We start from the raw sequence: 21763 nt of genomic DNA on the forward strand, positions 1-21763 counted from the left end.
AATCCTTAGGTCCCATTGAGCAACTACCAGATTTTAAACAGATTTGCAGTAACATGTGTTGGCTTCGTGGTTAAAATGCTCGTTATCAAGGTTATTTGAACACATGTATTTATAAAACTGAGATCTAGAAAAAAATAAAAATGAACATGTATATACATTTGAATGAAAACATGTATATACATCTGGAAATCTGAATGAAATACTGTATCATACTTTCAAAGGATAAAAAGACTACCCCTCTGAAGGCTGTTTTGTATTAATGGTCAATCTTTGTTCTCTGAGAAATTATGTTGGAAGCAGCATACTTTCAAATTATTACCATAAGTATAATTTTAAGAATGAAAATGTTTACAGTATTTTCAGTTTTATTATAAAAATGCACATACAACAAAGATTGTCATTAAGTCATTTCTTGGCTCTGCTTGCATTCAGCACTTGTTCTTGAGCAGCTTTCTTTGCTTTTACCATCTCGACAAGTTCCTAGGAAGGGAGAAAGGAAGATGTCAGAATTTAAAAACAGACATTTTAATCTAGTGTTTGGTATAAAGAATTCAAACAACTAAGACAGTACTAAGTATACCGATTTCACTGCCTGCCAGGGCCTAGAAAGTTGCTAAGGTTGCTCATTTATTCCTAATAATATTGGCCCCATAACTACTGGTGTTGAAATAAGCACTATATTATTAACCACTTAATAGACATAAAATGTGAGCTGTATAACCCACGTTAAATTTAAAATACAACAATCTATAAACTCTTAAGTCTGCAACCTTATATCGTTTCATGCAGTCCTTCTTTGTCCTGCCAGGCACTGCTTCTGCTATTTTTTCCCATCTTTCAGGTGTATTTACTGGGTATGTTTTCAAAGCTTGTTCCAAAAGCTTCTGTTCTTCTGTTGTCCAAGGGGTGAAGTCCATATATGGACCTGTTTAAGAAAAATTTTTATTTGAAAACTGTCTTGTTCAGAACATGTTCCCAGACAAGTCTTGTGGTCCACAAGTGTCCGCTAAGTGCCCATTTCAGTCTGGGATGTGTCATTTTGAAATAAACTTGTAGAGATGAGAGATACATATATCCCCCCTCTCAGTGTTAAGAAGAGAAAAAACTTTAGATGACTCACATCCCAGAAAATAAAATCTCAAAGGCTTTTTAAAACACAAGAGTAAAGATCTGCCTTGTACTGTTTATCTCTTATAAATCAATGTAATATACCCACTAGACTGGAAAAAAGCCATATTTAAATTTATAGTAGTGTTGGACTCTCAGGCTCAAAAACACAACCACAATTCATTGAGAGTTCTGATAAATCTACTTCCTTACAGGATAGGTAAAAGAGCTTCCTCACAGTTAAACTTTTGCTGGATAGAAACCCTGGAAACCATTTTTGTTTTACACTGAAGGAAACAAACCTAGCAAAATTAAGCCAAGTGCCCAAGGTACCAGTGCCGAAGAAGCAAGCTGAGATTAGATTGTGTTGTAGTGTGGTGTTCTCTTCACCACATCTGCTAAAATCTTGGGAGCCAATGCTGAACATTTCCAATAACTGCTATTGTGGTTTTTCAACTAAACCTTTAATATTTCAGAAAACATCTAAGATGTGTGTCAGAAACAAATGTATTTCTTAAGGATGTTAAGTATTACACAGTCCACTTGTGTAGGTAAAAGGAGAATGTTAAGTGGCAGAGAGCTGATTTGGTTAAGTCAATGGACTTCTGGCAATTTAGTTATTTCAGACTATGCAGTGACAACACAGACTTAATATTACCAGTACCCTGACCACTACTTGAAACTGCATCCTGTGAGATCTGTCACAAAGTTAAGCCTAGAAACCAAAGTTCCTTCCCAATTAAAGAAGGAAAAAAACAAACAAACAAAAAACCCCCACCACCTATTCAAAACAAAGCAGAGAATTTGTATAATATTTGAAGGTACCTAAGGTACATAAGAAGCTTTTTTGAAGGTAACTTTTAAGTTCTAGGAAGTCTTGTTGAATTTCCTTATATTGGTTTAAAGCCCTGAATACCATAGATTTTATATCCTGTCTTGGAAAAAAGATGGAAGTGACATGGCAGTATTTCCTGCTGTTTTCCAGTTACTTCACAATACCAAAATAAATTAAATGTACTGTTGCAAAATTCCTATGAGAAATCACTATTCAAAAAATGGTACCAGGTTGATGTTTAATGGTACAACTGAAGAGGAAGGAGCCTTCCCATTTCCATAAAAGAGGCAAAGATGCTAAAAGACAAAGGACTACTGTCAGTCACTCTTGCCTTCACAGGGTCACCTCTCCTCACAGCAGACTGGACAAGTATCAGGGCCTACTTCCCTCCAACATGGAAACAAGTCCCCTAAGAGCTGAGACTAGTGTGCTAATACCTGTTGTATGGTATTTTGTGGAGATAAAGGCACAGGAGAATAAACCCCTTTAGAAGTGTCCTTCAGGTGTTCTGAAACCCTGCCTTGTTACTTACCTTTATTAAAAGAACTGAAATAATGCCTAACTCAGCCAAACAAGTTACCCCTGATTTTTGCAAACAGTGATCTTCCTCCCCTATATAACACTGAGTCTCGTATCTTTAAGTTGAAATTTTGGGATAATAAACAAGATTAAGAAGATAGGTAAAACTGGGACTCTTAGAAGAAAGAAACAGCTTATCATGTATAGTCAAGTCTATTAATCCAAAAGCATCTTTCTGCGATTAGTTTAAGAAAGGACTGGTGGCTCACAGAACATCAAGTGAAAGAACTTCTTTCACATAAACTGCTTTCAAACTCATAGCAAGAAAAAAATTTATATCACATCCCCAAACACAAAGACACACATGAACAAGAGTTTCATTACAGTATACCCACCTATATAATGGGTGTCACACTCACTAATTTTCTATTCAAGACACACTAAATTGACTTCATGACCCAGTGATGGGTCATGATTTGTAATATGAAAAGCACTGGTCTAGGGTAATCAAATTAGAACACCCAATATCAAACCCTAACAGGGTTTTGTTTTTTTTTTTTTAGAGAGGCTTACTATGTTTCCCAGGCTCGTTTTGAACCCTAACAATTTTTAACTTTATTTTGAAATAATTTTAGAGGAGTAGAAAGAATTGTATACTCTGCCTGCATTCCCCAAATGTGAACATTTTCATGTTTGCTAATTCTTTTTCTCTATATGTACAGACATACTTTGCTCTGAACCATAAGTTACAGACATGATGCCTCTTTATTCCTAAATACTTTGTGTTTTTCCTTAAACATAAGGACATTTTCTTATATAATTACAGTACATTTCTCAAAATCGAGCAATTATCCCGATAAAATACTATTCTTTTGTCCCAATAATATCCTCTAACACTGATTTGTAAAACCTGGTAAGAAAAACAAACACAGCCCCCTTCTCTAATGGCATCTGAAATGCAAGAACTGTAATTCTCCATTTTTAATGGTGAGGTGAAGTAAATCTTTGCCCTGGAAATGTTTGCTTACAGCTTCCAGTCTGCTAAACATTTTATTTCCCTATCATTCTGAACATAAACCCTAAGTCTTGTATATCCAAGCAGCACAGATACATGGCTAGCATTTTCTACTTTTAGAAAAGCAAAATTTACCTTCAAATCGTTCTGAAGGTGCTGCGTTGTCTGCTTGAGGTACCACTCCATGTTCTTTTTTAAACTTATCAAATGCCTTTTTATTTATGTCATCTTTTTGATGAGGGTCTGAGAAATGAAAAACTTTTAATACTTAACAGATCATCTCATTTAATCTTTCATTAAATTGCGTAAGTTATTTTAAAAATAGGTGTTTAAAGTAACAAATGGACTTCTCAAAACTCACCAAGTTTTTGGAGACTCTTTGCTTTGCCAATAACATCTTTGGCAGTTCTTTTGACTCCAGAGGAAGAATGTATGTTCATGTAATTAGCAATAACTTCCCATCTGATAGGATATATTATACCAATAATATAATTTAATAGTATTAAGGAAAAACAAAACAACAAATACCATTAGATTTTTACTGCAGAAAGGTTATAGTATAGAATGAGCTCAAATTGGTAGTCTAATGATGCTGCTACTATAAATTCCTGTTGCCTGGACTAGGGTTTTTGCTTTTCATATGTTTAAATCAACTATATAATCTTGGTTTTAAGTCCATACATCTTACATATTCTGTGTACAAATCAACATAAATAAAACCACTTATTTGTGTATACTGCCACTTTAACACATTTCTTCAGAAGATCAATCATTCTGAAAACAGCCTCAGTTTCATCTATAGAATTAGGGATGCTGGGTCCCTAGGGCTTTCTTGGGAGTTAAAATCAAGCTCCAGGCTTGAGGTGGGAAGAAACAAACAGCAAGACTGTAAAAGAAAAACTACAGAAAACCTAATCCCCAGCACAAGTCATGACAGAGTAGGCCAACATAAGTCAAGATTTGTCTCATGATCTTCAATTTCCTAAGAAGCTGAAGCATTTTGTCCTATGTGTGCATGTGTACTGGTGTAATGGGTAAGACTGACAGCTTCAAAATGTACCTTTTTCACACTTGTGCTGTGGCACAGAATTTATCTCTGCAAGTTTCTGTGATAACAAGTGCTGCTATTTGGAGTCTGTCTACATTATCTCCAGGCTCCAGTGTGAGTTGAAGAAAAGTTTCATTAAAACCAGTACCTTGAATTTGTTCCAGCAGGGAACAGATTCACAGCTTTAATTAGTAATTGTAAATCATCTTCTGACCAATTTTTACTTCCATTTCCACCTCCACCAGTTGATTTTTCTGTGTTCTTAGATGCTTGTCGCATACGAGCCTCAGCTTCTTCTTTCTCTTTTCTGATTTGCTCATTTATTTCTTCTATCTGCACAAATATCATAAGTCAGGGATTTAAAAGTATATTGCTATTCTACACTCTCTTCCTGGCTAGGGCTTTGTGATCCTCAACTCTTCATGTCATTCTCACTCTGACCCCATACTCCTCTCCAAGGCCAACCCAGAAACAAGCACCAGCTTTTCACTGTGGCTTTTCCTGCTCTGGCTTCCAGTCTGCATAGGTCTGTCTGAGGGACCAAGAACTGCCCACAGCCTGCCTGATCTTCCCAGTACTCACGTCACGTGTCTTCCATTAGCCTTGGACACTAATTGACAAGTCTGTGGTTCACTGAGTTATTCATCCACAAGGCCATTTCATACCTCTCTTTAAACTCATTCACCCTTTCTGCAGCACCCTTTCTGCAGACAATCTCATTTACTCTCTACAAAAGGTGAAGGCATAGCAAAATGGCCTCTGTTTTATTTTCAAGTTGTATCATTTACATTGTTCCTTCTAGTCTACCTTCAAACATGCACAAGTAAAAAAAGAAAACATTTATTTGCCTTGTTGCTTCTGTCAGCTGCTATCTTAGAGTCGTCTTTGGCTCATTTCTCCCCTTCAATTCCTTAGAACCAGTAAAGTCTCAATAATGCTAACTTTGAAAAGTTTTTTGATTCCCATCATTGCATTCATAGTGTAGGTTCTTTTTCTTTCTTTCTTTTTTTTTTTTTTTGAGATGGAGTCTCACTCTGTTGCCCAGGCTGGAGTGCAGTGGTGTGATATCGGCTCACTGCAACCTCCGCCTCCCAGGTTCAAGTGATTCTCCTGCCTCAGCCTCCCAAGTAGCTGGGATTACAGATGCCTGCCACCATGCCCAACTAATTTTTCTATTTTTAGTAGAGATGGGGTTTCCCCACGTTGGCCAGGCTACTCTTGAACTCCTGACCTCAGGGGATCTGCCTGCCTTGGCCTCCCAAAGTGCTGGGATTACAGGCATGAGCTACCATGCCCAGCTCATAGTGCAGGTTCTTAAAGTAAGATTCTCACAACTAGTCACATCTATCTGATGCACCTTATCCACAAACGTCAGATTAGTAGTACAATGTTGAACCTTCTGTTAATCAAAGATTTGCAGTAATGGAAACTAGTCAACAAGGTATTAAAAACCTGATAACTGGTTCTACTTTTTCTAACTGATTGTGTTTCCCACTCCTTTTCCCCATAATGTTCTACCTTTTCTTTTTTTTTTTTTTTTTGGTCTGTTTTTTGAGACAAAGTCTCGCTCTGTTGCCCAGGCTGGAGTGCACCAATGTGATCATAGCTCACTGGAGCTGTGGCCTCCCAGGCTCAGGTAATCCTCTAACCTGAGCCTCCTGAGAAGCTGGGACATGACACCATGCCAGTTAATTTTTGTATTTTCAGTAGAGATTTTGTTCATGTTGCCCAGGCTGAACCATACTTTATACTTCTATTTCTATTTGATAGTTTGTGGTATTCTTCTGACCTTCATTTTAACTCTATCCTTCCTTTCAGGCTGGTTCAAACTCTACACCAAGCCTTCCCTGGCCACTAAACTTGTGGCCCTTCCTATCCTACACAACATTTACTATGGGCTCTCCATCTTTTGGTCCTTAAGGTTCTTCTCAGCCTAAGTCCTTTGTGGTGCAATAGCATTAGGCATTTCTCCAAAAGAACCTAGGCATAGTGTTATATATAGTAGGTACTAATACTTGTTGAACTGAATTGAATTTCTGGGCCTGTTTTCTTATCTGTAAAATAAAAGGTATAGAGACTAGACAGAACAAAGATCTCTTTTGGTTCTAAATGTTATTACCCTATGAAAATACTCAAGGAATAATCAAAACAATTATTTTCTTCTAATGATTTTGCAAAAGCTATGATTGTGATAGATACCACAATTCAAACACTAAGCATGGTAAAAACCATACACATTAAATCCAACTTAAATCAACAACAGCACTTACTACATAAACAAAACACAGGCTGGGCGTGGTGGCTCATGCGTATAATCCTTTGGGAGGCCGATGCGGATAAATCACCTGAGGTCAGGAGTTTGAGACCAGCCTGGCCAACACAGCAAAACCCTGTCTCTAGTAAAAATACAAAAATCAGCCGGGCATGGTGGCACACACCTGTAACCCCAGCTGCACTCCAGCCTGGATGACAGAGAGAGACCCCGTCTCAAAAACAAAAAACAGGCTGGGCGTGGTGGCTCACACCTGTAATCCCAGCACTTTGAGAGGCTGACACAGGCGGATCATGAAGTCAAGAATTCAAGACCAGCCTGACCAACATGGTGAAACCCCGTCTCTACTAAAAATACAAAAATTAGCCGAGTGTGGTGGTGCGTGCCTGTAATCCCAGCTACTCAGGAGGCTGAGGCAGGAGAATCACTTGAACCCAGGAAGCGGAGGTTGTAGTGAGCTGAGATTGTGCCACTGCTCTCCAGCCTGGGCGACACAGCAAGACTCCGTCTCAAAACAGAAAACACACAAAACAACAACAAAAAAACAGTGGGAAACACAGAGAAATCAGATACTGTTTGTACTTGGTGACTTATATATTAGGTAAAGAAACAGGTAAAAGCAGAATTAAATGCTACATATAGGTAGGAGTGATGTGTTCTTCTATTACCTGTTTTTCCAAAGCGGCCTTTCCTACTTCTTTTGTGCATGATGTGAGTGTTTCATTCAAGCACTGTAAGCTAAAGAAAAAAAAAAAAAAAAAAAAAAAGAAGAAATGAAACTTTATCCTAAGCTCAAGTGAAGACTTCAATAGCAGTTCCATAGGTATACCTTGCCAGTTCAAGCCGATCACAAAGTTTTTCCACTTCTTCCATCATTTTAACCCGTTCTGCCTCATTATCAGAAAAATGATTCCAGGTCTAAAAGCACAAACACAAAAATTATCTTATATCTACTCACACTCAAAAATACATCCATCAACATAATTACAAAGCATGAGCTCTCAGGAGTTCCTGATGTGAACATACATAATGGCCTTCTGCCCATCCCCAGCTGTACTTCCACGGTACCTCCCAGGGCTCTCCCTGATCACCTAGCAATAAAAGGCATTATATACCAAGTTGGAGGTACATACCAAGAAGAAGCATAACAGAAAAAAGAATGCCTAGGGATGTTATAAAAAGTCAGAATGATTCCTTAGAGAATCACTTAAGGATCAAGAAATTCTGTATGATGACTCAAAATCCCTTTGTTTGGCGGCCTGTTGCAATGTGTGCTGAACTGTAAAATCTGGAAATTTTAAATGTGAAATTAAAAAGATGACAGTGTGTGCTTAGGAACAAGAAGTATTAGCAAAAATTTCAATTAACTAAAGACTATCCTCGGAATGGAACAGCATGATGCACAAGAAGTAACTGGCAAGTACTTGCCATGCTTTAAGCTGCTGTTGAGACTTATGTCTCCCATTCCTCACTTCTCCTTGCTTCCTTAATCCATGCAATCTGCCTCTCACTAAGGTTCCAGTGCTTCTATTACTATTCACTCTTCCCTAGGCTTCCAAAAGCACTACTGATTTTCTTCCTACCTGCCTGGTCACTCCTCAGGCTTCTTTTCCTCTATCAGTACCTTATGTACTGGTGTTTTGCCAGAGTCCCAGCCTCCACTCTCCTCACTCTATACCCTCTCCCAGGGTGATCTTCTATATCTGCAGTTTCTAGTGCTATCAAGATGTGGAAGAGTCTGTGATAATCCTGTTCTTGAACTTACACACTCAATCATGTGCTGAGTTATCTCCATTTGAGTGTCCCAACAAGCTCAACACACCCTAAACTGAAATCATTTTTGCCAACCCTTTTCCTCTTCCTTTGTTTTCTACTTCCCTGAATGCTACCAGCGTCATCCATCCAGTATTCCATGCAATAAACCAAGGCATATAAAGATCTCACTCCTCCTGTTACCTCCAACACACAATCAATCCCAACAGGCAATAGCCTAGTCTACTTCCTGAATCTCTCTCCCTTTCATCTACCTTTTTCCATCCCTATCATCTCTGAGTTCAGGCCACAATACTCTCTCACCTGGATTGTGGCAAAAGACTCCTAAATTAGTCTCTCTGCCTCTAGTCTTCTCAGCACCCTGACCAAAACCAACTCAGGATCAGAGTAAGCTCTTTAGCAAGACGTATAAAGCCTTTTAAGACCAGGCTTCTCCTTACCTCCTCAGGTGCCCCTGGTTTATTAAATCTCATTTCTCTGGATCTCTGCATTCTCAATACTCCATCTGTCTTATCCTTAATCCTGTGTACATACTGCTTCACCTGGCTAAATCCTACTAGATGCAGAATGCCTTCCTTGACTACCTTTTTGGTACCTTCTCATCCTAATACCTACCTTGAAGTGTTGGAATAGCTTGTTTGGTTTTAATCACTAATCAGTAGACTCCTTGAAAGAACTGTGCAATCATTACATTCACATCAATTACAACTGCTTGGTACATAGTAAATGCTCATCAGATATGGATTTACGATAATCTGATGAGTATTTACTCTGAATGAATAAATTATGTGAGAAAGGAGCAAGAAAACAAAGTTTCCAAATGTCAGGACTTTTATTTATGCATAATCTCTAAGAACTATTCAAGCTTTATTTCCTGATTGGCCTTTTAAGGTTCTTGCTGAATGTGCCAAGCACTACATGTGAATTATCTCATTTAATCTTCACAACTCTGTGACTAGGTATCATTTCAACTATAGAAGAGGTGAGGAAAGTGAGGCACAAAAGTGTTGAGGTAATCTCCTGAGGGTCCCACAGCTAGTAAGAGGTAAGCAGAGAATAGCCTCAAACCCAGGTGGCTTGCCCTGAGCCCATGCTCTTTACCACTTTGATAACACTGCATCCTTCTGAAAACAATCTTCTATACAGTGGAATCTGAGAAAAATATGTATGTTTTCAAATTTGGATTTTCTTTTTCCTTATTAAAATGCCTAAAGAAACAAGTGCTTGTATTTTTATTAAGCCTCTTTCAATGTCAGCTGATGGGGCAAGTTAATTTCAATTGTATTATTATCTGAAGATTTAGGATAGCATATATTAGACCATACATGTCTACAGCCTTCTAGATAGTCACATAAAAGATAATTTTTCTATACATATTACGCATTTACATACTTGCTAGATTCAACTACAATGGACAATGATATAGTACACAATATTCTTTGTGTGGCAATCTCTATTATAGCTTGGAATTCCACCAATTTATTCATTCAATGTTGTTTAGTAAGGAACAGTACTGTCCTGTGACTTTACCAGCTTAAAATATAAGAATTAGCTCTTAGTCAAAATTATACTTAAAAACTTTTGGGGTTTTTGGTAAATACTTTCTAGTGGAAACTGTATTTGAATGAAAACTGCCAGTACTCACTCAAATGATACCATTTTAGATAAAATTGAAAGCTTTTAGAACTTTAAAAACAAGTTAAAACTTTTAAAAAAACTTTCTAAGCTAAAAATTAATTTTACACCAATAGGAAGCAACAACCTAAAACCAAATTGTGGCACCTTCTCAGAAAAATGATCTGGTTTCTCCAACAAATCAGTGGCAATGGTGTGAGGTGGGGAGAAGTGGTGATACAGAGGTGTTACAGAACTAGAGGGTCTTAAGAACAACCAGGAGACACAACAACTGAAGTATTTATATTGTATTGACCTTATTTGGGTCCTAATTTGAATACACCAACTATAAAAAGACATTGCTGAGGCTGGGTGTGGTGGATCATGCCTATAATCCCAGCACTTCGGGAGGTCGAGGTGGGTGGATCATGGGGTCAGGAGTTTTACACCAGCCTGGCCAATACGGTGAAACCCTGTCTTGACTAAAAATACAAAAATTGGCTGGGAATGGTGGCAGGTGCCTGTAGTCTCAGCTACTCAGGAGGCTGAGGCAGAAGAATCGCTTGAACCCGGGAGGCGGAGCTTGCAGTGACCTGAGCTCACGCTACTGCACTCCAGTCTGGGTGACAGAGCAAGACTCCATCTCAAAAAAAAAAAAAAAGACATGGCTGAGATAACTGAAGATATGAATATAGACACAGTTTCAGAATATATATATATATATTTTTTGAGACAGAGTCTTGCTCTGTCGCCCAGGCTGGAGTGCAGTGGCATGATGTCTGCTCACTGCAAGCTCCGCCTCCCGCGTTCACGCCTTTCTCCTGCCTCAGCCTCCCGAGTAGCTGGGACTACAGGTGCCTGCCACCATGCCTAGCTAATTTTTTGGATTTTTAGTAGAGACGGGTTTTCACTATGTTAGCCAGGATGGTCTCAATCTCCTGATCTTGTGATCCACTAACCTCGGCCTCCCAAAGTGCTGGGACAGTTTCAGAATATTAACTTTTTTTTTGGTTTGATAATGGTAAGATGATTATGTTTAGAAAAAAACTATCAGGGTTGAAAACTGAAATATGTAAGGTGAAATTTAGAAAAAGTTAAAAACACTTACACTGAGATAAAATTAAACCTGTTTAGTTGTAGTTGTCTGTTCGTTTGTTTTTTTCGAGGAGTCTAACTCTTGTCTCCCAGGCTGGAGTGCAGTGGCGCAATCTCGGCTCACTGCAATTTCCGCCTCCGGGTTCAGGCAGTTCTCCTGCCTCAGCCTCCCGAGTAGCTGGGATTACAGGCACATGCCATTGGGCCTGGCTAATTTTTGTATTTTTAGTGGGGATGGGGTTTCACCATGTTGGCCAGACTGGTCTTAAACAACTGACCTCAAGTGATCTGCTCGCCTTGGCCTCCCAAAGTGCTGGGGTTACAGGCATGAGCCACCACGACCAGACTCGTTTAGTTATAATTGCATAGTAAAGAAAAGAAATACATTTATGCTTGGACAAGTGCAGTGGCTCATGCCTATAATCCTAGCATTTTGGGAGTCCAAGGTGGGTGGATCACTTGAGGCCAAGAGTTTGAGACCAGCCTGGCCAACATGACGATACCCCCCTCTACTAAAAATACAAAAATTAGCTGGGAGTGGTGCTGTGCACCTGTAATCCCAGCTACTTGGGTGGCCAAGGCATGAGAATGGCTTGAACTGGGGAGGTGGAGGTTGCAGTGAGCCAAGATGGCACCACTGTACTCCAGCCTGGGTGACTGAGTGAGACTCTGCCTCAACAACAACAACAACAACAACAACAACAACAACTTAATTAAAAATTGTTCTTTTGGCTGGGCGCAGGTGGCTCACGCCTGTAATCCCAACACTTTGGGAGGCTGAGATGGGTGGATCACGAGGTTAGGAGTTCAAGACCAGCCTGGCCAACACAGTGAAACCCCGTCTCAACTAAAAATACAAAAAATTAGCTGGGCATGGTGGCGGCTGCCTGTAATCCCATCTACTCAGGGGGCCGAAGCAGGAGAGTTGCTTGAACCCAGGAGGCAGAGGTTGCAGTGAGCCGAAATCGTGCCATTGCACTCCAGCCAGGTGACAGTGCGAGACGCCATCTCAAATAAATAAATAAATAAAAATATTTTTTTTTTCAAGAAATATTTTGGTCAGGCGCAGTGGCTCATGCCTGTAGTCCCAGCACTTTGGGAGGCTGAGGTGGGGAGATCGCTTGAGGTCAGCAGTACGAGACCAGCTTGGCCAACATGGCGAAACCCTGTCTCTACTAAAAATACAAAAAATTAGCTGGGCGTGGTGGCACGCGCCTGTAATCCCAGCTACTTGGAAGCTGAGGTGGGAGAATTGCTGGAACCTCGGAAGGGGAGGTTGCAGTGAGCCAAGATCACGCCACTGCACTCCAGTCTGGGCAACAGAGTAAGACTCCGTCTAAAAAAAAAAAAAGAAAAAGAGAACTGTTTTTTGATTGATCAGCAACTTGATTTACTTGTGCCTAGTGTTTGTTCAGTCTGACATACCTTGCATGAGTTTCGAAGTTTTTGCCTTTCCTTCTTAATGGCTTTTTTCTGGAGATCTTTTTCCTTCTTTGCCAACAATGCTTGCTGTCTAACTTCCTCCTCTTCTTTCTCCTTAGCTAACCGAGCAGCTTCTAATTCAGCTTGCCTTTGCTTTAAAAAAAGGGAGTAAAATCATTTTAATAAAGTAAAATTCCTAAATGCTTTATATTTTTTAAAATTTAAACTTTTAATAAATTATATTAGGAAAAAAGGCAACATAAACTTATTGAAAACTGAAGGATGAACTGGGAAAGGCAGCTGGTAAAGATCCATAGACATTTATTAGAAAATGTAAAATTGACATTAGAAATAAACATAATATTAAAGGAACGTATGACACCCTTTTTTTGCTCAATAAAAATTTGCTGGTAAGGAAGATCATGACCAACTTGTCATGATTCATTCACAGTAGCACCCAATTCTCTGCTTTCAAATTATAGTTTTTTAAAAAAATAGATGTGAAGAGTAAAGATGTATTTTTAAAATTTTTTATTATACTTTAAGTTCCAGGGTACATGTGCACAACATGCAGGTTTGTTACATATGTACACATGTGCCATGTTGGTGTGCTGCACCCATTAACTCGTTATTTACATTAGGTATATCCCCTAATGCTATCCCTTCCCCCTCCACCCACCCGACAGGCCCCGGTGTGTGATGTTCCCCTTCCTGTGTCCAAGTGTTCTCATTGTTCAATTCCCACCTATGAGTAAGAACATGAGGTGTTTGGTTTTCTGTTCTTGCGATAGTTTGCTGAGAATGATGGTTTCCAGCTGCATCCATGTCCCTACAAAGGACATGAACTCATCCTTTTTTATGGCTGCATAGTATTCCATGGTGTATATGTGCCACATTTTCTTAATCCAGTCTATCATTGATGAACATTGGGGTTGGTTCCAAGTCTTTGCTATTGTGAATAGTGCCGCAATAAACATACGTGTGCATGTGTCTTTATAGCAGCATGATTTATAATCTAAAGATTTCATAAACATTTAAAGTCCACCTTCATTAAATGTTGTCTTACTTTTTCTTTAGCTTCTTGCTCCTTCCGTTTAGCTTCTGCTTTTGCTTTCTTTTCTGCTTCTTTCTTGGCTTTTTCTTCTTCCTTGAACTTTTTTATCCTTGGATCACAGCTATATGCATTGTCTACCAAAAGAAAAAGTTGATCTCATTTTGAATTTCTAATATTTAGGGGACTTAAAAAAAAAAGAATTATACTTACCAACTAATGTTCTTATTCTGTTCATTTCTTCTTTTTTTCTTTGTGCTCTTGTTGCTCTGTTCTGCTTTTCAATCCATCTCCTCTCATCACGACTATAAAACAGAAAATACTGGAAACAAACTACTGCTTATAGATACTGTGACTGGAAAATGTAATATTTTATAAAATATTAATATGTAAATAACATCCTAGAAGGTTAAAATGCTGTGTCATTACTAACATTAAACAATGACTTATGTTGGCCAGGCTGGTCTCGAATTCCTGACCTCAGGTGATTCACCTGCCTCAGCCTCCCAAAGTGCTAGGATTACAGGCATGAGCCAGCAGGCCTGGACTAAACAGTGGTTCTATTTAATATTAATTCTGGTTATTTTTTGGGCATTCATGTCAAAAGCATTTCTGCACACATACAAAAAACAAACAAACAAACAAAACCTAATAAAACCTAGGTTAAGCAACCAGAAGAAAAAGATTTTGCTGACCTGCGCTGACGTTATATTCCCTGGCAATTTCTTAAGCATATCCTAACCAATTATTGATCTGGGCCCACCTAGTTTAACTTGTGAGAAAGGATTTCAAAATATTAAAAAGTTGTTTAAAAAAGATGTACAAAGAGAAAAATTTGAAAGAAAATTTATGTGACATAGTTTTACATCATCACAAATACCAGAGAACCAAATAAACACCTTCCATTATTAATGATTTGCATACATACCATTCCGCTTTTTCTTTTTCTTCTTCATCTAAATAAGAAAATTCTCTCCAAGAATCAAAATTATACCTAATATAGACAGAAATAATTTACAATCAAGAAAGAACAAATGAAAAAAATTCCTTTTAATGCAAATGGATGAATTTGTTTTAATAGATACCTTTCTTCTCTTCTAGTATTAAACTAAGGTCAAATCTTTCTCCTTTTTAAATGACATTGCATTTGGTATGAAAATCTAAAATGCACGCATCACTCCATAATCAAAACCACACTTCCCTGCTGTCTCTTCTTTGTTAGGTTTTTTGCTTGACCAAGACCTATTTTTAAATTTTCCTTGCCTTTCAGTTTCGCCAGTCTGTCAAGTCTGAAGGTAACCCTAGTAGTGGTTATCTCATCTCCAGTTTGTATCCTCTGAAGGTAAAAGCAATTACAACTGATAGAACTAAATCTTGTTATTTTTGTTCTACATGATTTTGTTTTTGTATTTACTAGGCATTTGATGAGAAAATGTAGCGCATATAAAATGGCCACTAACTATTGTGTTTATTAAAAATTAGTGAATTAGTTACAGAGACAAATAGCACTGTCTCCCTCCTCATGAACTCAAGTACTTTTAGTAGTAACTAAATAAAAATGTACTGATTTTTATTCAAATGACTCCCCAATTTTCCTGTTTTACTACTATCGTGTGCTTGATATCTAGAAATCTCATTAATAGAAAACAGGCTGAAAATCTTAAAAGCCTAAATATCACAAAGATAACAGAGTGCTTTTGTTCAGTGAAGGTTCTGCAATTTGCCCATCTCAATTAATTTATAAACAATCAAGTACTTATTGAATACTTTTCTTTTTAAAAGATGACAGCATCATACAAACAGTATATTCACTTACCAGAAAGAATAAAATATATCTACATCTTCAAATGATGAATTCATATCACCAAGTTTAGGAACATTTTTTTTATTTGACCATCTGAAATATCAAAGGAAATATTCTTAAAATTCTTCAAAAATTATGTACAAAAGTTCAACAAACAACTTAATTTATTAAAAACAATAGTTTTAACTAATCCCTCTGATTTCCCTTCCCTACAAACTCTACAACTCGAAGATGTCGCTGGAAAGTCAGCAGTGGGGTATGAAACAACACAGGCGTGTGAAAAGTGAGGGCAGACATAGACTGGTGAGAGGAGAGAAACACGGGACAGCCTTCTAATCACAGGTTACCTTCAGTTCTATAAAGTACAATGCCATAGCAGCTGCTAGTCAGGCTAGGAAAAATGGCAGCTAGCTCCTTTTGCCAAGCTCCTGTCCCTAAATAGGCAGCACAACAACAACCTGTAGGCCTAGCCCTTTAAAAGTGTTAATAGTCACAGATGGAAGTAATTTCTACCCCATCACCACCACCACCTTCCCCTTAGAGCCAGATTTCTTGGCGCAGCACTTCATCGATCACTGCTGAAAAGGATCCTGAGGCTGCTACTGATCCACGTTTTCTACTCTGTGAAATCATTACACAGAAAAATATACTACTCCTTTTTACCACCTCAGCACTGTTATAAAACAAATGTGGCCAGGCGCAGTGGCTCACGCCTGTAATCCCAGCACTTTGGGAGGCTGAGGCCAGCAGATCACCTGAGGTCAGGAGTTTGAGACCAGTCTGGCCAATACGGTGAAACCCTGTCTCTACTAAAAATAGACAAATTAGTGGTGGCAGATTCCTATAATCCCAGCTACTCAGGGGGCTGAGGCAGGAGAATTGCTTGAACCTGGGAGGCAGAGGTTGCGGTAAGCCAAGATCGTGCCACTGCACTCCAGCCTTGGCAACAGAGCAAGACCCTGTCTCAAAATAAACAAGGAAAAAAACAAAAACAAAAACAAAAAATAAACGTGAAATCCAAGGGAGAGAAGATGGCGGAAATACTAGGCGGCGCCAAACTGCTAACCGAAGTGGTTCTCAAATTTGGCTGCACAGTAGAATCACCTGGGAGCCTTAAAAATCCCCACAGGAATTCAAACCAATAAATCAGAATCTTTCCAGGGGGAACGCAGGCATCAGGAGTTCTTCCTGTTCTCCAGGTAATTCCAATGTGCAGCTAAGATGTGCTTTAAGGGAACCTGCCAACGCAGATGGAAAAAAAAGATGTAAAATAATATTGGTGCACACTATTTTAAAACAAACTTTAATGAAATATGTATGCTTTAATCATAAATATAAATAATGTTTTGTCAAAGAAGCCTTATGATAATCAGATGATCAAATAAAGAACAAAGGCTTTTCTCAACTGACAATGAGTCAGAGTAGTATACCCATTCATAAAGAGGAAATCAAAGAATAGAAAATTACTGTCACCTAAGTGTAAGAATCACACTATAAAAGTCAGATACTGTTATTTCTCTCAAAGTAAATTTTTTTTTTTTTTTTTTTTTTTGAGGTGGAGTCTCACTCAGCCACCCAGGTTGGAGTGTACTGGCACGATCTCGGCTCACTGCAACCACCGTCTCCTGGGTTCAAGCGAAACACCTGTCTCAGCCTCCCAAGGAGCTGGGATTACAGGCGTACACCTCCACGGCCGGCTAATTTTTGTATTTTAGTAGAGACGGGGTTTCACCATGTTGGCCAGGCTGGTCTTGAACTCCTGCTCTCAGGTGATCTGTCTACCTCGGCCTTCCAAAGTGCTGGGATTACACGTATGAGCCACTGTACCCAGCCCAAGTAAATTTAAAAGAGAAACCTCCCATAAATTGAACAGAAATTTTACTATGGAAATGTAGAACTTCTGTTTAGAAAGCAATATAAATGAGAACAATAAGTTCACCAGAAGGGCTCAATATTGCAGAGAAGGAGGAGGAGGAGGAAGAGACAGTGGAAATAATCTATAAATGAAACTATCATCAGAGGGAAAAAAACAGAAACCTGGAAGACTACAAGAAACAAGCCAACAGGGCACTACGATCAAAAGGGATGCCTTAACTCACCTGGAATTCCTTTCAAACACTGGGGAAAACACTTCGAAGAAATTATCCTTTGCTTCACTTTTAGAAGGAACTGAGTTATCAAAAGTAGGATCTACACTGTTAAATGCTCGTCTTTTCACTGGATCAGATAACATTTCATAAGCTGAGAAAAAAATTGTTAAGATCATATCACCATAACTTTACCTATTTTTTTCTTCAAGAAAACAAATATTTCCCTCCTTAAAACATAAAAGTCATTAATTTTCATATTTGAAAATTTTGTTTGCAGGTTGGGGAGGATTTAATTTAGGTAACAACAGCTTTAGCACTACTGGATATAACTGGACTTAACTCTTTCTTTAATTATTTTTCTAGTAGACAAGTGACAAAACAATATCACCCACCCTTCAAGAGAACAGATGACTCTGGGGAAAAAGAAATAGCTAGTAAGTTAACTGTTAGATCCCAAGGTTGTAAAAGATCGAAGGATCTTAGGCTTCTGGAGCACTGTGTAAGAGAGCTGGCAAAGAGTAAATTTGAACGGTGTGCATACAACTGTTTAAAAATTAGCATCAAAATGTAAAATCACATTTAAGGAAACATTTGGAAATGGTGGCAACCTATATTAATTTGCTTAGTGATGTGTATGTAAATAGCAATAAGTAACTGTAGGGTCTGTACTAGGATATAATCAACTTCTTGATTTAAACTAGGCTAGCAAAACATCTGAGGAACAGTTTAGTCCCATAAAGCATCTGAAACGAAAAAAAAAAAAAATCTTAGTATTCTCATCATTAAATAGAACACTTACATGAATTAACTGTAGGATGAGCTTCTGATAAGAATCACCTGGGGATCCTGTTAAAATGCAGATTTTAATCAGTAGGTTTGGGGCAGGGCCTGAGACTGCATTTCTAATAAGCTGCCAGGTGTTGCTGATGCTGCTGGCTGGGGAAACCTCACTTTGTGTAGTGAGGCTCTGGGGTGATGATTAGAAATAACTTGATATAACTGAAATGTTTTAAAATGTCAAAGGATAGTTGAATGAACTACAGTATGCATAAGAAACCCAATCCCAGCAATTAATAAATAACAATTACTATTAGAAATTCCTGACTCTAAAGCATTTTCTTACCTTTAGTTATGCAAGTGAAGTAGTCATTATCTCCTTCTTTTATTGGTTCACCAGCTGCTTTCCGTTTGTCTGGGTGATGTTTTAAAACCATTGCTTTATCTACAAAATCAGTCGGATTGAGATAATTTGTCACTTTAAGCACCAAAACTAAAGATGAGCTACATGTAGACCATTTCTTTTTTTTTTTTTTTTTTTTTTGAGACGGAGTCTCGCTCTGTCGCCCGGGCTGGAGTGCAGTGGCCGGATCTCAGCTCACTGCAAGCTCCGCCTCCCGGGTTCCCGCCATTCTCCTGCCTCAGCCTCCCGAGTAGCTGGGACTACAGGCGCCTGCCACCTCGCCCGGCTAATTTTTTTTTTTTTTTTTTAGTAGAGACGGGGTTTCACCGTGTTAGCCAGGATGGTCTCGATCTCCTGACCTCGTGATCCGCCCGTCTCGGCCTCCCAAAGTGCTGGGATTACAGGCTTGAGCCACCGCGCCCGGCCCATTTCTAAAATCATAAGGCTAATATTAGAATCTTTTCTCCCACGGTAAAATATATGATTATTCAATGTGAAAATTATAAACTGATTTATTATTATTATTTTCTGAGATGGAGTTTTGCTCTTGTTGCCCAGGTTGGAGTGTAATGGCGCGATCTCAGCTCACTGCAACCTCCGCCTCCCGGGTTCAAGCGATTCTCCTGCCTCAGCCTCCCGAGTAGCTGGGGTTACGGGTGCCCCCACCACGCCCAGCTAATTTTTTGTATTTTTAGTAGAAACAAGGTTTCATTATGTTGGCCAGGCTGGTCTTGAACTCCTGACCTCAGTTGATCCAACCACCTCAGCCTCCGAAAGTGCTGGGATTACAGGTGTCAGAAACTGCACCCTGCTTGAAATAATTATTTTAAGAACTAGCCAAAGTGCCCCTAGCCAACGACAGTGACTGTTAACATTTTGGTGTATTTCTGCATAGATATTTTTGTTTTCTTAAGCATATGCTTTTAAAAATTCAGGTGTAGGCTGGGCATGGTGGCTTGTAATCCCAGCACTTTGGGAGGCCGAGCTGGGAGGATCACTTGAGGTCAGGAGTTCAAGATCAGCCTAGCCAATATGGCAAAACCTGGTTTCTACTAAAAATACAAAAACTAGATGGGTGTGGTGGTGCATGCCTGTGGTCCCAGCTACTTAGGTGGCTCAGACATAAGAATCGCTTGAACCCACGAGGTGGAGGTTGCAGTGAGCTGAGATGGCGCCACTGCATTCCAACCTGGGTGAGTGAGACTCTGTCTCAAAAAGAAGAAGAAGAAGAAAAAAATTCAGGTGTAATCGTATGTACTAATTTATATTCTGCTTTTTTCAATTTCACATTATAGCATTTGCATTTTCCATGGTTTTTTCCTTGCAAACTCTTCAAATTTTTCTTTCAAATGACTGCTTAATACAGTGTTACAAGTAGACTTGTTGTAATTTAGGCATTTCTCTACTGTTGGACACTTGGGCCATTTCCAATTTTGCATTATTATAAATAATGCCAATTTGAATAATTTTAAATTTAAGTATTTTTCCTTATTTAGGATTCTTTCTTAGGATATAATCACAGAAGTGAACTTTGTGAATGGAAATGGAACAAGTTATTTTCCAAAAGGCATACTATTTCATACTCCTATGTGAATATTCTTTCACCACAGCCTCAGCCACCGTAGGTATAATTATTTAAAATTTGTGATTATCACTGGTAGTCAACAATTTTTTTGTTTTTCATTCTTTAACGGGAAAAAGGAGGGGCTGTCTCAGTTTTTCTTCTGACTCTGTGTGTCACTTTACAATAAATAATGGCTAGCTGTTAACATCTACAGAGTAGCTGACATGTGCAAGGCCTGTTTACCAGTTAATCTTCTCCATGATCCTATGAAGAAAGTACTATTACTGTCTCCACTTTATAGATGAGGAAAACGAGGCACAGAGATGTTACGTAGCCACTACCACTGCAACTTGCTCAAATTGCCGGCCAAGTCGGGCTCTAATCCAGACGGCCTGACTCCTCAGCCTATGTTTGAATGCTGCCTCCTAATTCACTATGTTTATTGCTAATTTTTTCCCAACTGTTTTGTTAAACACTTATGTTTTAAAAAAAATTTAGTCATTTTTATTTACATTTACTGATTATTTCTTTTATAATTTCTTCTAGTACTTATAATAGTTCTAGTTTCATTAATATTTCCTACAGTTAGATTGAAAAAATTTTTAAATCTTTTTGGAATTTTAATATAGCCAAGAAAGTATTTAAACTTGTCATTTTTCAAAATCTTACTGTGATTTAATAATCCTTCCCTATTCCACTGATTTGTGATACTATCTTTATAATAGTAAATTTTACAAGGGCTTGTTTTGGTTACTTATTGTTGCCCTGCGGTTATCTTTATAATGACCACAGCTTTCTTATATATTTGATGGTAACTTACAAAAACTGTAATTTTTGCTTATTTTTCTTGCATCTAGTCCCTTAACTCTCTTTTGCTTTTCTAGGCAGATCCTATATTATCTACAAATGTATTTATTTTCTTTCCAACAGTTGTCTCTTATTTAATAACTTAACTCACTAACCCAAACTCCCAAAATCGCATACAAAATCAAATGCAGGCTGCTTCACCCCTAGATTTTAGGTAACAGCATTAATGCCACATAGCTAAAAGTTTGCTAGCTGTGGGCCTGAAACAGTTATCAAAGTAGGGAATTAACTACATTTCTTTTCAAAATTCTTATCAAAAAGGAATGGGTGTTAAATTCTGGTATGTGTTTTCACTACCTACTTAGGAAATCACATAGATTTAATATTATCTGAGGTATAATTTTGCTATATTAATATACTTCCTAAGTTGGATACCTGAGAGAAACTGTGTTCATGAACACTATTATTCTTTTAGTATACTGTTAAATTGCATTTATTTTATTTTGAGACAGGGTCTCACTCTGTTGCCCAGGCTAGAGCACAGTGACACGATCTTGGCTCACTGCA

General features: G+C 38.4%; 2 protein-coding genes across 4 annotated transcripts in view; one reads left to right on the top strand and one right to left on the bottom strand.

Moving 5' to 3' along the window:
* Positions 1-20748, top strand: part of PMPCB (peptidase, mitochondrial processing beta subunit) — a 35673-nt gene extending 14925 nt beyond the window's left edge. Inside the window, exons 13-14 of one of the 2 annotated variants that reach the window (XM_025379642.1) lie at positions 20335-20446; positions 20691-20748. In XM_025379642.1, coding sequence (XP_025235427.1) covers positions 20335-20446; positions 20691-20694 — 116 coding nt within the window. In that variant the 3' untranslated portion in view covers positions 20695-20748. Of the gene's footprint in view, positions 1-9; positions 2432-20334; positions 20447-20690 lie in introns of those variants that run through there. The other variant, XM_025379643.1, reaches the window with a different exon arrangement.
* The window catches only part of DNAJC2 (DnaJ heat shock protein family (Hsp40) member C2), a 34598-nt gene continuing 13144 nt past the window's right edge, over positions 310-21763 (bottom strand). Inside the window, exons 4-17 of one of the 2 annotated variants that reach the window (XM_025379640.1) lie at positions 18769-18867; positions 17655-17796; positions 15568-15648; positions 14680-14745; positions 13965-14056; positions 13767-13888; positions 12704-12853; positions 7626-7714; positions 7465-7534; positions 4673-4857; positions 3838-3938; positions 3612-3719; positions 771-925; positions 310-480 (exon numbers count right to left, since the gene is read on the bottom strand). In XM_025379640.1, coding sequence (XP_025235425.1) covers positions 406-480; positions 771-925; positions 3612-3719; positions 3838-3938; positions 4673-4857; positions 7465-7534; positions 7626-7714; positions 12704-12853; positions 13767-13888; positions 13965-14056; positions 14680-14745; positions 15568-15648; positions 17655-17796; positions 18769-18867 — 1535 coding nt within the window. In that variant the 3' untranslated portion in view covers positions 310-405. The remainder of the gene's footprint in view (positions 481-770; positions 926-3611; positions 3720-3837; positions 3939-4672; positions 4858-7464; positions 7535-7625; positions 7715-12703; positions 12854-13766; positions 13889-13964; positions 14057-14679; positions 14746-15567; positions 15649-17654; positions 17797-18768; positions 18868-21763) is intronic. The other variant, XM_025379641.1, reaches the window with a different exon arrangement.

Source organism: Theropithecus gelada, chromosome 3, assembly GCF_003255815.1.
Source record: "Theropithecus gelada isolate Dixy chromosome 3, Tgel_1.0, whole genome shotgun sequence".
NCBI lineage: Eukaryota > Metazoa > Chordata > Mammalia > Primates > Cercopithecidae > Theropithecus > Theropithecus gelada.